The 17,778-nt window shown below is 38.3% G+C and overlaps 2 protein-coding genes across 3 annotated transcripts; both read left to right on the plus strand.

Annotated features, from left to right (window-relative positions):
• Positions 1–2,572: 2,572 nt before the first annotated feature.
• LOC110044685 (uncharacterized) lies at positions 2,573–14,133 on the plus strand. 2 transcript variants are annotated; one of them, XM_089292234.1, is made up of 11 exons: positions 2,573–5,024; positions 5,805–5,882; positions 6,547–6,613; positions 7,145–7,221; positions 7,736–7,818; positions 8,518–8,660; positions 9,106–9,194; positions 9,984–10,073; positions 10,432–10,523; positions 10,917–11,086; positions 12,415–14,133. In XM_089292234.1, exons 1-11 carry the CDS (start codon positions 2,841–2,843, stop codon positions 12,525–12,527), a joined length of 3,186 nt encoding a protein of 1,061 aa, XP_089148360.1. In that variant the 5' UTR covers positions 2,573–2,840; the 3' UTR covers positions 12,528–14,133. The 2 variants fall into 2 exon arrangements, with proteins under 2 accessions (XP_089148360.1, XP_089148359.1); XM_089292233.1 differs by having other exon boundaries at positions 2,575–5,024; positions 5,802–5,882.
• Positions 14,134–14,852: 719 nt separating this feature from the next.
• LOC110044686 (transcription factor A, mitochondrial-like) lies at positions 14,853–17,026 on the plus strand. The gene has a single exon (XM_089292237.1). It carries the CDS (start codon positions 14,920–14,922, stop codon positions 15,790–15,792), a length of 873 nt encoding a protein of 290 aa, XP_089148363.1. The 5' UTR covers positions 14,853–14,919; the 3' UTR covers positions 15,793–17,026.
• Positions 17,027–17,778: the final 752 nt, after the last annotated feature.

Consider the following 17,778-nt stretch of genomic DNA (forward strand, 5'->3'; position numbering starts at 1 on the left):
CCAAACAAAAGGTTAATGAGCAAAACAAAGACTGTACAAATGTGTTCAGTAGGCTTTTGTATACATTTCATAGTCGTCCTCTGCAAACCAACAACGCAAAATGACCGCGAACGATGAGTCGAACTGCTAATTTTTCGTATTTTCGTTTAGAATTTATTTATTTATTTATTTAGCCTGAGCGAGGTTTTAGAGCCATAGGCATCCTGGAGAAATTGAATTTTACAAGGCGTTGTCCTCGGCGTCGCCGTCGTCAATTGTTAAGATCCCTATATCATGCTGGAAGGTCGATAAACTTGTTTAACGTGGGGTCTGTCATCCTAGGTGGCGGCTTTGTGCTTTGCTCATGTTTTATCCCAAGACCAATCGAACGCAGATGAGAGTATCGCGTAAAAACCGTAAAAAATCACATAAATTGCAGCTCTTTGCCAAAGTTCTTTTTAATTCAGCGATTTTAATCGACAAGTTGTTGAGCGTTTCGGTAGGAAGATTTTCCCTCCTGCTGAAACAATCTCGTTTACGTTACTTCGCCGATGCAATACCTTTTCATCTTCCCATTACTACACGGCAAATCGTTTGCATCTTCTTCTTCTTGAACACTTAAAGGAAATCGTCATCAATAACGTCCTTGAACATGGCGAGTTGTGCTTTCCCGCTCCAAACCAAGTAATTATTGTAGTGTTTCTCTTTCCATAGCTTCCAGTTCTCGAGGATCTCGCCACTTAATTGACCTCAAATCTAAATGTTGCGGAGACGATGATATCTGGTGGAATAACATTGAAAATTACGATGCTTCTGGCGGCGAGGTGCCGAACGTTGTTTTCGCTCGTAGGCATTTGCAGACGGTAGACGTTGTCGACGAATTTCAACTACCCTTTCGCTGCAACGTGTAATATAAGATGGCAGAGAGAACTTTAAACGAACCTCATCAATCAAGGCTTAATCTGGCTACTGTAACTCAAGATACACAAGGCGAACGCGTATATTAATACACAACTGTATGTATATGAATTACAAAGCCGTTACAGAAAATAAGCGTGCATGTAAAGAATGTTTGGCAAATTAGATATTATATACTTAAATTAAGGTATGACGGCCATTTTGAATAATCAAATCCGGCCTGTGTCAGAAACTCGTTTGTCCGGTTTGGCTATGACGTTAGTGCTTTCTCATTGGCTCACAGCCAAGCCTTTTGTTCTTTCGCTTTATAAGTGCGACACCACCCGGATGGTTGGGCGGCCAGTTAACTCCACCGCAATATACACATCTCTCTTAAAACAATACTTCCTGGATATATCATCAAGTATTCTTCCTCAACCGCCCCTCTAAACATCCCCCCAATATCCTCTCACAGCTTGCATTTCATTATTCCCCCAACATATACCTACACAGCCCACATGTCATTAGTCCCCTACATATACCTACTCAGCTTACATCTCATTAATCCCCCACATATACCTGCACTTCCTACATCTCATCAATCCCTCACATATACCTACACAGCCTAGAGTAATCCCCGACATGTATCTACACAGCCCAGACAGTCTACATCTTATTAATTCCCCACGTATACCTATACAGCGTACACCTTATTAATCTCCCTCCAAAAAAAAAACCTACACAGCCTACATCTCATTAATCCCCGACATATACCTACACAGCCTACGTCCCATCAATCCCCGACATATACATACACAGCTTACATCTCATTTATCCCTCACCTCACATATACCTACACAGCCCACATCTCATTAAATCCCCTACCTATACCTACACAGCCTTCATCTCTTGAATCCCTCACATTTACCTTTACGGTTTGCATTTCATTCAATCGTTTCTAGAGTCATTACTCATTATATTCAGTGGTTATCAACCCATGTAGAACCAAGTGGTCTTAAGATATCCTGGAACAAGTAAATGGGCTATCGTTATTCAAATTATCCGTTTACTTGCCGTGCAAGAGAATGATCTCAGCTGTAATTCGCGCGACTCTGTAAATGGTAGGCGAGGAGTCGTTGTCCTATTTGACCCTATTTCGCTGCCACCATATTTCAAGCTGCGTTTCATTCACAGTGTTAGACACTAGAATGTAACTCTAACCTATAGTCTAGTTAATGATCGTTAGTAATCAGTGCATATTGTAACACCCTGCATCCAAATTTTGAGGTACCGGGGATGCTTGTCGTACCTTTGGGGTTAAACAGCAGTTTTGGTACCTTTTAGTGTGTTCAGAAGGTTTACAGCAGTACATTTTAGGGTATTCAGCCGAAAAAAAATATGACAAGAGAGGTATCATTTCTAAAATTTAGAAATGGTCTCTCTTAGGGGTGGAAAAATTTCAAGCGACGCCCACAAAGCCGGAATAGGCTTTGAATTAAAGCTCATGTTCCTGCTTCCATGAAAATACATGTTTGAAAATATGGCAGACTTATTTATTTTTCTATTTATGTTTGAACAAGGTCCTCTGATGGAACCAACCACTTCTCATCCGAACAGATAAACCGTGTGAAGATTCATTATGTAACGTTTAAAGGAACAAAAAGTGAGATTTGTACAATTGCCTCCTAATCATGTTCTTAATTTAACGAGTCAGCTTCAAGAACAAAAGAGGGGTGCAGTTTATATTAATCGTCGTCCTTGTCGCTCTGGAGTCTTCAAATCACCAAAGTAAAACAAGGGTTTTGAACGCTAAAATCTTCTGCGGCAATGTCAGCGGTCTTCCACCTAACCAGACGCTCCCAGAAACTCTAGCGTGATAACAGTCTTCGCGGCAAACTTCGATTTGCCATATTCCACACTGTTGGGTCTGTGGTCTTTGAGTATGAAGTCGTTAGTGTTCGTTAATGATGTCCAACTTTAGCAACAATAATCTTCTGGGGAATCAGAAGAGGCGTAATTTTATCTACAATCCTGTTGCAACTCGATCAAGAGACAGCAGTGCGTTTACAGGTCTACCCGGGAGTTCAACAAGCAATGGAGTTCAGCCACGAGCCAACATCAACCACGAGTCTCCGTACAAAAAATTCAAACGTTCTCATTGTTTGTCCGATAAAAGGGCTGAGGAGATAGCTGCGGAGGAAGCATGTCGCAATCTTCCTCTTGATGTTTTTGATGAAGAGTTTGATGCTTTAGAAGATGATTGCGATGAAGAACTTTTGACAGCAGCTGAACAGCTTGATGAATGCGATCGGGCTGCATCCATGAAGCTGGAAGCCCAGAGGATTAATCCTGCCGAGTTGACTTCCAATGTACCCTTGAGAAACGAAAATTTCAGCTCTGCCAGTAAAGATGTATTTTATTCTTCGCGTCTATCCCCAGCAGATTGTTCTGATGAAAATGATGACACTAAGAATACTCAAGAATATGTTGTTAATACATCCCACTCCAGTTTGAGTGACACAGTGGGTTTTCCTTTCAACAGTACTAGAGAATTTCGAGCGCCAATTGTGACACATCCAGAAGAGGATGCTAGTGTGAAATATGCCAAACCATTGACGAAAAGTGACTCGGTGTTGCTTTCATTTATTGACCAATGTAATGGATCAGTTTCCTTAGCCAGCGATCACACAAGAGCAAACAGTGTTGGTAAAATGAACATTCTTAACAGCAGCAGCAGCCGCAATACTACTGTGACAAGTCACCCTGAAGACGGGCAAATGGAAAATTTGAGAAAGGAGATTGAAAGATTAAAAGCAGATTTTGCTGCTGCCAGCTCAAAGGTGAAATCACTGGAAGAGGAGAAATTCGGCAAAGATGGAGAGATCAAGATTTTGCGGGATTCCCTTGAGCATTATCAGGCTGACGAGAAGAGGAGGCAAGGGGAAGAAAGAGCTGTGCAAGAGCAACAGGCCAGAGAACAAAGCCAACATGAAAAGGAATTAGAGAAACAAGTTGAAAACTTAACTACTCAAATTCGGTTCAAAGAACGAGAAATTTCACAAATGATTGAGCAAAACAAGAAAAGGACGGCTTCTTTGACTGAAGGCAGTAACAGTAGTCCTAAAAGGAAGACTTTCAATCTGAGTGAAGTTTTTCCAACAGGCACTTCATTTTTCCAGAAAACATCTCCAGAGACCCAAAACAAGTCACCCAGGTGTATAAAGCAGAGCTCAAAAGATTTGAAAACTCAAAACAGACAGAACTCACAAAGACTTTCTGAGGGAGAGAATTCTGAAAATTCAGTAGTAAGTGACAATTCCAGTAGCTCACCTTCTCTAGAGAGGATGAAAACACAGCAAAGGGAAACAAATATCAGTGAAAAAGAAATTGTGCAGCTTCATGTTCAGAGTACACTTGAAGTTGAACTTGTTCAAAACCTTTTAGCGCCACATGAAAAAGAATTGCATCTTCTTCATGATCCAGAAAACAAAACTTTCAATGAAGGCAGCATTATTTCACTTCTGTCTCTTGATAGACCTTTTGCAAACTCTCATCCTGCTTTGCAAAAAACAACTCTCACTGAAACAAATGTCTCACATACTCTGCGGCTATTTGAAACTCAAGGTACCTCAAAAATGCAGAGATCTATGGGCACTGTAACACAGAAAGATTGTTCAATTAGCGGTGATAACACTTTCGTGATGCAAACTTTGTCTGAGCTTTTAAATCAATGTCAAGTAGACAGTGACTTGAAAGGCACGACACCAACATCAAAATTGAAAGCTCATCGTGATGGTCATTTACCTAAAGCTGTCAATTTCGTTCCTTTACTCGAGTGCCACATTTTGCATTACATTGAACAGAGAACAGAAACGAGTGATGACAACATCCTAAGCACTTGTTTGCCCAGAGGCTCTCCAACACAAGATTTTTCAGAACTGAAGGATGGCTTGGGGTGTGAAAGTGAACATGCTAAGAATCTTGCCACCTTGCAGACAACAGCTTTAGTTGCACTGAGACTTCTAAACATTCTTGTGCTGTACAGCTATGAAGTTTGTGAGTGCATTTTAAAGTCAGCCAGAGCATATAGTGATAGCAGTGAAGATGACGATGTCAAAGTTATGGAAAGAAAAGGCGAAACAACGAAGGTAGAAATCTGTCTGTTCTGTGTGTTTCTCTCTCTTCAATTTTGAAACATCCAGCAGTTGGGTGAATAAAGAACTCATATCAAGTAAAAATTATTCTCAGAACAAAGTTTAACAGGACTGTATAACAGTCAGTAAAGAGAATTCATGTTTCTTTATTGGGACCTTCAGGAGTGATCCTAACAGTGATTAATCCTTTAAGAAATAGAAAACATGTACCATGTTTCTATTGAGTTACAGAAACAGAAGTGGAAATTTGGGAGAATGAGAAATGCTGTGGGAACACAGGCTGCAGGCGATTGTTTCCACAGCTTTTTCGAGTTCTCCCAAACGTTCATGAGTGTTTCTTTAAATGTCCCATCAGGCTGGTGCTTATCTCCAGTTTCTGTAGAATGAAGTAACTAGGAGTATTTGTACTTCCCTGTGGATGGGTTGCTAGTCCATCGCAAGGTTACCTTCAGCAATAAATTTGCCAGTACCCAATTAGTCACCTGGGTGGAGAGAAGCACTGTGAGAGTGAAGTGTCTTGCCCAGTATCCCCGGCTGGGACTGAGACCCAGACTGCTCAATCCGGAAGGGAGCACACTAACCATGAGGCCACTGCACCTCCTGACCTACCTGTGTGGAACTTTTAAGAAGTAGAAATTAATAATCCTCCTTTTACCACTTGAAAGGTAAAGCAATTTTCCAGATTTGGCAAGCAGAGTACAGGCAAATTATATTGTATCTGCATCTGTTATTAATGACATGTCTTTTTCCTGTTGGTGTCTTTTTTCATAGAAGAAGATATTTTCAAGTAAAGAAGTTGAAGGCTTTTCTCAGCATCCACTGTTCACAAGTCATAATATTGCCATCAAAAAAGTGATTAATTCTGAAGTGTAATATTTTGTGCAAAATATTTTTACCTTAAGTATCTTTTTATGTAACACCATTTTATGTGTGCTTGCATGAAGTATTATGTTGTTTTAAATACCGGTAACTAATCATGAAAAAAGAAGTTTTGTTTCACAGTTTTTTCTAAACATCGTGGTTTTTCTTGACAGAGAGATGCTGTATACTGCTTTGGAAACTGGGATAAGTGATGCATACATGGGCTTACATAACTTAATTTACCCTTGGGTTAATGAGGCTGATTTGGCCTCTAAGAATAAGATATGCTGAATCTTTACTGAGAAGCAAATAATTACAGGGCTGTCCATGAGGACCATAACCTATAACACCTGCTATGGCTGAGTGTGCTTCATGGGCTTTTGATGTTTCAAGTGAACTTGCCTGTAGTTGATACAATTTACACATAAACGAACAAGTTTGTGGCGGGTGTGAAGGTCAATGCTACAGGTGAATCAAAATGTAATGACAGCCCTGTAATATTATATACATGTTAAAATGTGGGGAGAAAGCAACAACAACAACATAATTACCAGGTGTGCACCAGTGACCCTAGGGTTACAATGACAAGACAATTGTGCTAGATATTGATTAATTTGCATTTCTTCTTGAATAATTCTTCTTTTGTTTATCCAAGAGTGCAGGTGTAAGTTCACACAGTTCAGATTCCAGCAAGCAAATGGTAGAAGTTACTACTTTGAAAGGTGTGGTGGAAATTGTGTGTTCTCATGATGTTATTGTCAATATTTGTTTTGTAATTTGCCAGTCTGATTTATATAACACAGAGATCTTGCATTATAGTGAAGCTGATGTATTTAACAAATAAAGAAGCCTAAGCCGTGTATTACAGTGATAAAACACGACGGGTATTTGAGAGCACAAGGGAAATGTAGAAAACAAGCTGCATTTCTCAAGTGTTCTCAAATGTCTGGAGTTTTATCACAGTGTAATACACAATTTAGGCTTCTTCATTTGCTTTATGATATAGAGGTAATGTGGCGAAAAACAATAAAACACGCTTTTTCTATGTTTTATACTCTGATGAAACATGGGTTTTTGACCAATCAGAGTGCGTGCAGGGTCCTATCTATATTATAAAAAGTTTATATGAACATGTAGTTGTAAAGAAAGTCTGCAAAAATTCAGTTTCCATGAGTATTAAAACCATGACCAGTGCAATTATTTTCAATTACTATTCAACTGAAATTGTTGACGCTTTTGTCTTTGTTTGATAGAGGAAGGAAAGAGTGAGCCTATTGTTCAACAGACAGAACTGCTGGGTTACTTATTCAAATTGTTGACACCTCACCAGGTCAGTGGGTTTATCAAGTAGTCAGTGTATCTAAAATATATCCAGTGATTTCTGGGAGACAGGTATGCTGACCTTGTACACGTATATCAGCTTAGCAGGTTGCATATCTCACTTGCACATGGAGACAGTGTGGCTGAGTGGTTAGAACGCCAGATTTGAAATCCGTAGGTCCCGGGTTCAAATCCCTTCTGACCGCCAGCTGATGTTGTTCTCAGTAGCCCCGAGTTCAATTTCTTGGCTACACTTGTAAATAGCCAACTGGTCTGCCTCCCGCCAGCTTGGATTCTTAACCTAGTTATGTTTATTTGAATATTTATTTATCATTGTTTGTTTACATTGGTCCTGAAAAGCCCCAATGGGGAGTGGCCGATAAGTATACAATCATACAGACTGCATACATTTTATAGAATAGTAATCCTCAATAATTTCAGGTAATTTATTTTTGGAATGTCTCAATTTTCACAGCATTGTAGAGATACCTTGTTTAAATGTTGTGATGTTCTCCTTTGCTTAGAGAGAATCTATGAGTGTTGTTTTCACTGCTCTACAAGTCTTAACATCTTTGGCACAAAACTGTGAAGCCAAATTCTACCCAAGGTTTGTGAATACCATACTTTGAGTACTGTTTGTGTATGCCAGTACAATTGTTTAAATATTGGAGATTTTTTGCATAACTTAGCTTGCGTTGAAGTTTAAATCAGGCCTTTTGATGAATAAATAGGCAGTGTTTAGCTCATAGCCAATGCTACATGTGGAAATTACATGAATCAAAAAGGACTGCAGATTTCCTTTTAATTTTAGTTTTGCAAAACTGTTGAGGAGACCTCTGGACAAAAATAACATTCTTACCTGATTAATGTGGAGGTGTGGTGGTCTCATGATTAGTGCACTCGTCCCTAGATCGAGCGGTCCGGGTTCGAGTCCTGGCTGGGGACACTGTGTTTTGTTCTCAGGCAAGACTCTTAACTCTCACATTGCCTCTCTCCACCCAGGAGTATAAATGGGTATCTGGGAATTGTTGTGGAAACCAAACAAATTGTGGGGGAGTGACCCATGATGGACTAGCATCCTGTCCAGGGGGAGTAGAAATACTCCTAGCTGCTTCATGCAACAGAAATCAGGATAAGATCCGGCAGCTATGAGCCAGTCGGCTCCAAGGCTTCACACTCACACCTGATTAATAGTATTATTAAGGTTGTTAATGATGCCTGTCTGCCTGACAGCATGGTTAATAGTGTGCAGAAAAGTTTTTTCTATTGCTCTTGGTTGAAATAAAGGGTTACTTTATTATTTTAGAATGCTGCCATTACTGTCTGACAGTCTGCTGTCTCAGTGTCTGTCTAGAGACTGGAGTCTCAATTCTCTGTCTTTGGTCACGTTGCTCCTTACTCCTCTAACAAGACACAGTGGTATTCTGAAAAGACTATGCTCTAAGTCAGGTAAAACATACTACTTAACAGTGGGATCCAGATTTTTCAAACTTCCAACCGAATGAAAATTGGTTAGAAAAATTGGATAGCTAGAAAGAAATCAGGAGTGAAATTACAGTGTTTGACTGAGGAGGGGAAATGACATTTGGTATGAGGTATCGGGAGGTAAGATAAAATGAGGGTTCGAGAAATCGGGATTCCACTGTATTATCAATGATATGAAAACTCAAGTGCTAAGCTACATCTTTGACAAGCATATTTCTCCTGTAGAAAGCAAATTGTAGTAATTTTGAGTTCTCCCAATTTCACTAAATGTGTTTGCATCAGGCAATAGCTTTTTGTTTTTAGCTTGTAAATGTTCAAGTTTAATACTTGTCTGTCGATGCACAACAATTTACCGCAGTGTTATCAAATTTCAAACTTAAGCTCTTTTGTTATTTTTTGTATAAAATAGATGACTGTGTCTTACTCAAGATTTATCAGGGATGGAGTTTCACACCTGATGATGTTCCTGTCATTCGTTATCAACAAGTTCATTTACAGGTAAGTTTTATTTGATTGAAAGAAGTGCATATAATAATTATGAGAATCTAGAATTTCTTAATTTCACTTTGCTACTCAAAAAGCTTCAGACCCTGGTGCTTTGATTGAAATTTTGTGATGCATTTCAGGGATTTAAGTAGAGTTTTTGTTTGCTCGTTTTAAGGCCAAACAGAAATTTGGTATCGGAACACTTGAAACAATAGAGCAACTTGGCCAAACTGTTGGGAAAAGAACTTTTGAATGCGGTCTCTACTTTAGAACTCTATAACAAATGGTGACCAAGTATATTTTTCGATGTACCCTACTCAATAACTCAAAATCGAGCCTTTCCACTTTTCAGAAAATGATGATTAAGGTTTTATCGCAATAATACTCAATTAGCAAAGCTGTTGCGCATTGGTGACTAAATAGTTACAACCATATTAACAATTGCGGTAGCCTCATCTAACAGCCTGGTGGTTTTTCTGGAGGTCTCCCCATCCTGCTTAGGTTGTTGTAGTTAATAAAGACTTTTTTAATGGTAAATAAATAATGATGATCATGATAATGATGTTGTCAATGAACTCAGGTTCTTAGATTATCCTGGCTCACAGCTAATGCTTATGAAAACTATTGTTAAATAAACATAAGCTGAAAACTCTGTCTTGATGATTCCCATGACATAATTTTTAAATAACATAATTATAATATTATTATGTGTTTTGCACACATGTAGTAAGTGATTTAGATTACAATTTGATCATGTTAAAATAGAATAATGATCAGCATTTATTTGATTTTCATCCATAGATCGTTGGCTTTGTTAATAACCTGCTGAAAAACAATGACTCGTCAACCTTATTATTTCCTCTGGAGAGTGAATGCCATTGCAGTCTTGAGGTGAAAACATTTTGCAGAAGGCAGCATTGTTTTATTTTCAAAGAATTCAGTGTCTTTACTATCTTAAAATTCAAAGTACATTCAGTAGATGTTAAGGGTATTACTGTCATAGTTTATTATGGTCACGCTATGATAAATTCATGTTTGGATGCAAAGTGTTGTGGATATTTTTTCCCATCGGATGTGACCTTTCATGAACATGCTTGACTGGTTATATTTGAGTTTGGCAGTTTTTGCTCAAATGTGTTAAATTAGTGAACACTAGGAAAGATGAATTTACATCAAAGTATGTTATTGCATTTTGGGACAAACTCTTTTTTCTCTTCTGTTCTGACTGAATTATCAACTCATTTTGCAGCTCATCAAATGCCTTGTGTTGATGCTGAACAGAGTAGTCAACTCCCTCGGCAATTCTTCAGCTGAGTCTCTAATTAAGCATGCAAAAGACAGGTGAGTTAATTTCTGTCAAAATTAAAAAAAAACACACACACACACACACACACACAAGAAATTCAACCATTGCTTTATTCTGTGTTAATTTATGACCAAGGAGAGGCACGGTGGCCTCATGGTTAGTGCACTCGACTCTGGATTGAGCAGTCTGGGTTCGAGCCCTGGCCGGGGACACTGTGTTGTGTTCTTGGGCAAGGTGTATAAATGGACACTGGCAAATTTAAAGCTGAAGGTAACCCTGCAATGGACTTAAGCATACCATCCAGGGGGGAGTAGAATTACCTACCTAATCTATGACAATCATTTTTAAAATTCTACATAACAGTATTATGTTGTACCATAGTCTTCATCTTATCTCAAATGTGGAATTTTTCAAATTTAAATTTTCAGCTTTAGTCTGGTGTTGTTGCGGCAGGGTGTTTTCTTATTGTCTACTTTATGTCTCAATGATCGTCTTTTTGTTGAGCATCGAGTTGAAGTGGAGCATCAGTATATTCATGTTGTCAGCAGTGTAACGAGACTTTACAAGCAGATTGCTGCTGTAATTTCAGAGGCTGAAGGTAATATTAATGTACTGTAACACAGTTAGTTTAGAGTGTAAGTTCAAAATATTAATAAAGATAACTGAGATTTGAGGATACATCCCAACATCTCCCAGTTTTGATGTAATATATCACACACAAGAGACAGTGTTTCATCAGGTTATCCAAACACCAAGAGGAGAATCGAAAATACGACGCACAGCAGAGTATTTTTGACGAAATTTGAGGTGTTTGGATAGCCGATGAAACGCTGTCTTGAGTGTTTGGTATATCTTCTCAATTGAAACAAAAACTATGGAGTAAACGGAGGAGTAAAATCATCAAAATCTATGCTAATTAAGACCGGGTATCCAAACCTCCTTTGTGATTGTGATTATCTTTGTTTTTACTTGATGAGTTATGAATGAGTTTGGGAAGTTTTTTCCATTTAATCTCCTGTCTGTTTGACAGTGTGGTGGTATTGTAAAGAGATGTTGATCACCCTTGGTAGTTGAAAATGTGATATGACTAGGTTAAGATTTGTTTAACTCCAGGTCAATAAGTCTGTGTTTAGGTGTGGGCAGTTCCTTTATAAGAGAGGGAACTTTAATTTAAATTATGTTCAGAGTACCTCTTACCTCCACATGCAGAATTTTATTGTTGCCATAACCTGGCATTACTTATGGTGGATTAGAATTTCACTTAGGGGGATACTTTATCAGGGTGGAGGACTATGCAACAAAGCCAAAGACTAAATTCAACTTTTGATCTACATGACTGCCTGATACACCCACTGGAGAAAAATGAACTTACACTGTACTAAATTAGTAAAACTGCATGGTCTCAAACCATAAACTACTTGACATTTGATAACATGTCACTCATCACCATACCAGGTAAATGCCACACAACGAAAGAGACATGCTCAGGGGTTTCATGAAACATTTTCAGCAGGGTTACAACTGGTTTCCACAGGCAGGCAAAACTTTTTGGGCTGAGTTTCTTTATAAAAGAAAAACTTTCCTCTAGATGGTCAAGCCAGGCGGGCAAAATCATCCTCACAGCTGGTCAATTTGCCCGATGCCCAGCCCTTAATTAACCCCTGTTGGTCTCCTGAACAGCCAGATTTTCTAGTGGCTTCATGTTATTGTTCAAAAAAATGTGTGCAATACAATTTATTATATTGACAACCATTTGTGTTTTGAGAAAAAAATGTTCTCTAACTTATTTTACTAGATTGTTGATTTACATTTTTATTATTGATTGTTTGATTGTTTGAGAGTACAAAGAATGATTGTAGTGCTGTGCACACTTGGCAAGGACAAACCTGTTAAATGATGGGCATACTTTGTTTGTTTCTTTGCTAGTTCTTGCTGTTCAAGAACTTGTGGATTTTGAGCACGTTGATGGAATTGAATGGTCACAGGAGTCCGAAGATGAAGAAGATGAAAATGTTGAGGGGATGGATGTTGTTGAGTGAAAGAAAAAAAAAAACTGTTAAATAAACTGTGGACAGGAGTAATAGTTTAAAGCTAAAGCAGAAAGGTTGATGCCTTAGCTTCATTAGTTTTACACTTGTCTAAAATTAAACCAGGTGGTATAGTCCGGTCCAGTGCCTTACAAGTGACATACTTGCAATGTATTGATCACCATTTAAGTCCCTCACTGATCAACATCCATTTTACTGCAGAAAACTATTGAACAAAACCATCAACAAATGATACTTAATCTTACATTTTTCATTTTTGAGTTCCTGTTAATAAAGGTTACCATATACCTTAAGATCACTTTTAGAGGTGTGTCACATCCAAGGGATGTAGCATGTTCGGTTTGAACTGTAGATGCCTAAACCCTTATATCAAATTAAAGCTTATAGAGCTGGCTATCACACTATACCAAGAATTTTGAAACAAAATATATTGTCAAATTTTTTGCAACCTTGAAATGTGAGGGTTGGAATTATCATATGGGTAACTTATGAAAGCTACAAGTCAAAGGGAATTTGTCCATTTGATCTCAAATTTGGACAGTGGCTAGGTTGTCATATAAACAAAAAATGTGTCTGGGAATTTTGTATTTCCAAATAGTCTTTCTCCAAAAGTGATTTTTCTATGGCCACTCCATATTTTTTTAATCCTATTTCGAAAAGTTCTGCAAATTTTCACTGAGAACGAAAATGCCATATTGCAAACATCTTTCTCTAGCACTTTTGGTCCGGAAACTGAAGAACAAATTAAATAAGTGAAAAACAACATTCGCTTCAATTTGTAGCTCTCAGGAGGTGATTTGGACGCTCGCAATTAGGGGTCGTAAAAAATTCAACAGTTCATTTTATTTCAAAATTCTTGGTATAGTTTGTTAGCCAGCTCTGTAAGCTTTAATTTGATATGGAGGTTTAGTTATCTACAGTTTAAACCAGACGTACTACATCGCTTTGATGTGAGACAACTCTAAAGGTATACTGTAACCTTAAGGGCATTATGTGTGTCCCTCCTCAGCAGTGGCTTCCTTCAGTTTTAATACAAGAATGTTTTTGTTGTTTTGTTGTAATGTTATTAGAGTCTTGGTACAGAGGGCTTTCACTTTTCATAGATAAATTACAAATCAAAGAGACTCTCTTTGCAGGGTACCTTAAAGATAAGCTAAAATGGTAAATTTTAATTTAAAGTATTGCATAAAAAAACCCAAGGTTTTGGGGTTCATAGGGTAGAGTCTGTATATACTGTAAATATGATAATGTTTCAGCCTAACACCTTTGGCTTGTGTTTTTAAAAGTAGTCAACTAATAGTTACAAGTTGATGTATAAATTAGCTCTGAGGTAATTTAGCATTCTGGAAATGGGCCATGAATTTTCTTCTGAGTGTTTGCCCTGGAAAGGTAAACGTTTGACCTTGACGTCTTCTGTAGTAAGTCACTATATACAAATATGAGCCCTGAATCTTAGAAAATCTCACCTGAGCTTGCTTAAGATATTCTTGAGTCATAAAACAGCTTTTTTCAAAATCTTGTAAATTATTATGAAGTAAAGCTAAGTAAAGTATGCAAGGCAAGGGAACAGTAAATAAATTTTTTAGTTCATTGGCAATTTTTATTTTTTATTGTCTTTTTCGGTTTTTCAATTTTGATTTTTCAGTTGATTGTTATTTGTTTTGTAAAACACCTTTGGATATAGTATATTAACATTTTCATAATGAAAACATGTGGAGCAGTGGACATAAAGCTCACCTCCTACCAATGTAGCCCAGTTCTGGTGCCATATGTGGGCTGATTTTGTTGCTCAGCCTGATTATAGGACCTGGACAGGACCTACATGAAAACCAGCTGGAAGTGATGTGGCTTCCTTTCTAAAAGTTGGAATTTATTACTATCACACAGCATTTTCTGTGAACAGTAAAAGTTTGTAGCTTGCAGTTATTCATCCTAGCCTTACACTAAACTTGTTTTAAGAATCTGAACTGTGATAACAATACATAAGGAACTAGTTTAGGATTTGAGGAGAGTTAAGGTTAGACCATTATATTTTTGAAGGGAACTGGGTGATTTTTCTGACCTAGAATCCTTTTTTTCAGGATCAAGTTGAGCACATTTTTTTTTCAATTTGTTCAACATGGGTCTTTCTGGCTCACTTTGCACAATTTAATTTTTTGTCTCGTTCCAATTCGTTTTGGCAATTGCTAACCCCCAGGCAATTGCCTGGCCAACCCCCAAACCCGAAATTAAAAATATAAATGGTCTCTTACATTACACACCCTTGACACACCCCACTACCAACCTCCAGAAAAATGCCCATGCATGCCTTGCGTGCATTATCGTTCCCAGAACTCTTCGCAAGGTTGGTTTTTGGCGGTCAACCTGTTGTTTTGCTGCTAGAATGGCGTTCGCTCGCATTTTGTCCGTTATAGTTCGGGAAAAGCTCCCATTTCAACAGCTAAACTTAAGTTTGAATCGGGCCGTTGTAGCGTGTGGATTTGCCACTCGCAAACAAAAGCCAACGAAGATTAAGCGTCCTCCCACTGCTTTTCAGATGTTTGCTAGTGCAAACCGCGCACGCCTTGCCGCAGAAAATCCTCACAAATCACCGCGAGAAATCCAAAGCGCTCTGTCCCACGAGTGGAAAGAAATGTCAGAAGACGGAAAGAGCCCTTACAAGAAGGCGTACGCGGAAAAAATGGAGATTTATAATGCTCCTCTGAAGAAGTTACCGAAGAAACCTCCGACAAAGTATACTTTGTTTCTCCAGGAGAACTATGCCAGGGTCCAAGCCCAGTTAAGTCCTGGATCAGGGGGTCCTGCTGTTATGTCAGAGTTGGCCAAAGAATGGAACAGCCTTTCAAACGAGGAGAAGGATCAATTAGAACAGAAATGTGCCAAGATGAAGGAAGACTACAAGCTGCAAGTTATAGAATTTGGAAAAGGATTGACCGATCAGGAGCTTTCCTTCCTCAAGGAGAAACGAGGCCAAAAGATGCAAAAGCTCGCTAAAGAAATGCGACAGCTTTTGGGGTATCCTAAAAGACCGATATCTTCTTATTTTCGTTTTACGCAAGAGAACCTTGGGGAATTGGAAAATGAACCCCTGGTTGAGCGCGTGAAAGTTCTGGGACAGAAATGGAGGGAGATGACCGATGACGAGAAGGAGGTGTACAAGGAGGAAAGCCGAAAAGAACACGAAAAATACAAGAAGGATGTGGCAGAGTGGAAACAAAAGCACCCGAAAGCTTTACAAATGGCACTTTCAAAGTAAAAAAGATACTAAATACTTTGAAATTGAGTTTTCCTGCCTCCTCCTGAAAAAAAACTAAAGGGGGAGGGGGGGGGGGGGGCGTGATGTTGGTTTCGTGACACTCATATCGTTACTAATAGTTCATACTAGGTTAGGATGAGTTCTCTCCCGAACTTCAAAGTTTTCTTAACTACATGACAACTTTGCCACATTTAAATATATGTAGATTACCTAGGATTATTAGTTGTAAATGTTTCAAGCAGTTGTACCATTATATTACCTGACAACTCAACCCACCTGTAGGACTTGTAGTCTTAGCTCTTTACAAATTAGGCATTTAAAACAAGAGGGACTTGTCATTCCATGAGGACGGAAATTAGTTGCCCTCTTTTGTAAAATTTAGCTAAGGCCCTGTCCACACTGCCAGATACAATTGAAAACAAACAGCATTTTCACTCTGAAAATGCTTCAAATGTTTTCCGTCCACACTATGCCAGAGAAATTCGAAAACACAACAATTGCCATCATTTTGTATTTTGTATTTGAGGAAGAAATCGCATGATTATTGTGATATCATCATTTTGGAAAAGCTCCATTTCTAAAATGTTTTCTGTCCACACTAATACGTAATGGTCAGCATACGAGAGGGGACCAGTCCCCACGACTTGTCCCTGTAACTAGTACACTGAAGAATTACATGAAGGGACTGGTTGCAGGGACTTGTTCCATGAATAGTTCACACTAAGCGTCTTGAGCAACAAGTTGCAGGCACTTGTCACAAAAATTCAAATCAGTCTCAATTACTGGGACTAGTCACAGGGACTAGACTTTGGTCCCTGCAACTAGATTTTGTGTCAAAAATAGCTAGTTCACATGATAGGATTTGACCCTGCGACTTTTTGCAGGGCTGACCAGTCGCAGGGACTAGTCATGTCTTGTCTGCCGACCTCCAAGCTGGTGTTTTCAAATACTTTTGGTTTGAATAGCGTTTTTGAAACGTTCCATTTTTGTGGTGGAGAAATAGAGCTTTGTTTTTAAATGTCTCTGGTGTAGTGTGGACGGGGCCCAAGTGTTCAGTTACATATTTTGATTCTGACTTCTTTCGGTTTGATCAGTTTGCTTTAAATTCTCCTCCGATACAGGTGTCTGTTGTAAACGCTGTAGTAGACCTTGACACTTCTTGATTTAATGTATTTGGTAATTCCTTAGTTCAAAACAAAATCAAAATAAATTGTTTAGTCATCAATAACCTGGAGCCAAGACAGAATTGTTATTTTATTAATAATACAACTGACACTGCTACCTTATTGGTACTTAATTTCGGGGGCACTTAATTTCACGAATTTGGCGAGACTATTTTCCGTGGTTTTATTTTCGTGATTTCAATAGGCAAATATGAAAAAAGGGTATTAAATTTCGCGATTCAAGCGTTCTCAACCTCACTTTATTTTTAAAAAGTCTGAACTGACGACTACACGAAAGATATTCTAAGGGATTTGTATGAATCTAACGATTCAGATAAAGATAATAGCTAGATCCTCTACTCACTCTATTTTTGCAAATTAATGATATTTCACAACAGAAGATACAAAATGGAACTTACCAGTAAAACAAGTTAATAATTTGTGTATTTGCCGATACATGTTAATCATTTTTTTCTGTGATGTGAATTTTTTATGGATATTAAATTTCGCGAGGATTTTTATTCACGGGTCTTTAATTTCATGATTCATTTACAATCCTGCAAAATTAAGTACCAACAAGGGGGTTTGAACTTGGTTATTCTGAACTTGAAGCCATTTTAATTCCCGTGGATATACCATTGCCTGCTACACTTTGGATAATTTGAGTAGTCCGGGTTCAAACCCAGGCTTGAATTGTTGGGCTTTGTTCTTGGGTAACATCCAACCTCCAACAATCTCTCCATCCAGGTGTAATCAATCAATCCCAATCAACTTTTGTTGTGCACTATTTACAAATTTTAAAAGTTTATATCAGTAATATAAA

This window comes from Orbicella faveolata, unplaced genomic scaffold (assembly GCF_042242905.1).
Source record: "Orbicella faveolata isolate gen_17 unplaced genomic scaffold, um_ofav_v1 contig_24, whole genome shotgun sequence".
Lineage (NCBI taxonomy): Eukaryota > Metazoa > Cnidaria > Anthozoa > Scleractinia > Merulinidae > Orbicella > Orbicella faveolata.

What these genes read in the sequence shown, in the direction of transcription:
- LOC110044685 (XM_089292233.1), top strand. Translation starts at nt 2,841, where the DNA reads ATGATGTCCAACTTTAGCAACAATAATCTTCTGGGGAATCAGAAGAGG. An exon ending in AGAAGTTACTACTTTGAAAG is followed by an intron (nt 6,614 to 7,144) that starts GTGTGGTGGAAA and finishes TTTGTTTGATAG; the next exon opens with AGGAAGGAAAGAGTGAGCCT. An exon ending in AAGACTATGCTCTAAGTCAG is followed by an intron (nt 8,661 to 9,105) that starts GTAAAACATACT and finishes TGTATAAAATAG; the next exon opens with ATGACTGTGTCTTACTCAAG.
- LOC110044686 (XM_089292237.1), top strand. Translation starts at nt 14,920, where the DNA reads ATGGCGTTCGCTCGCATTTTGTCCGTTATAGTTCGGGAAAAGCTCCCA.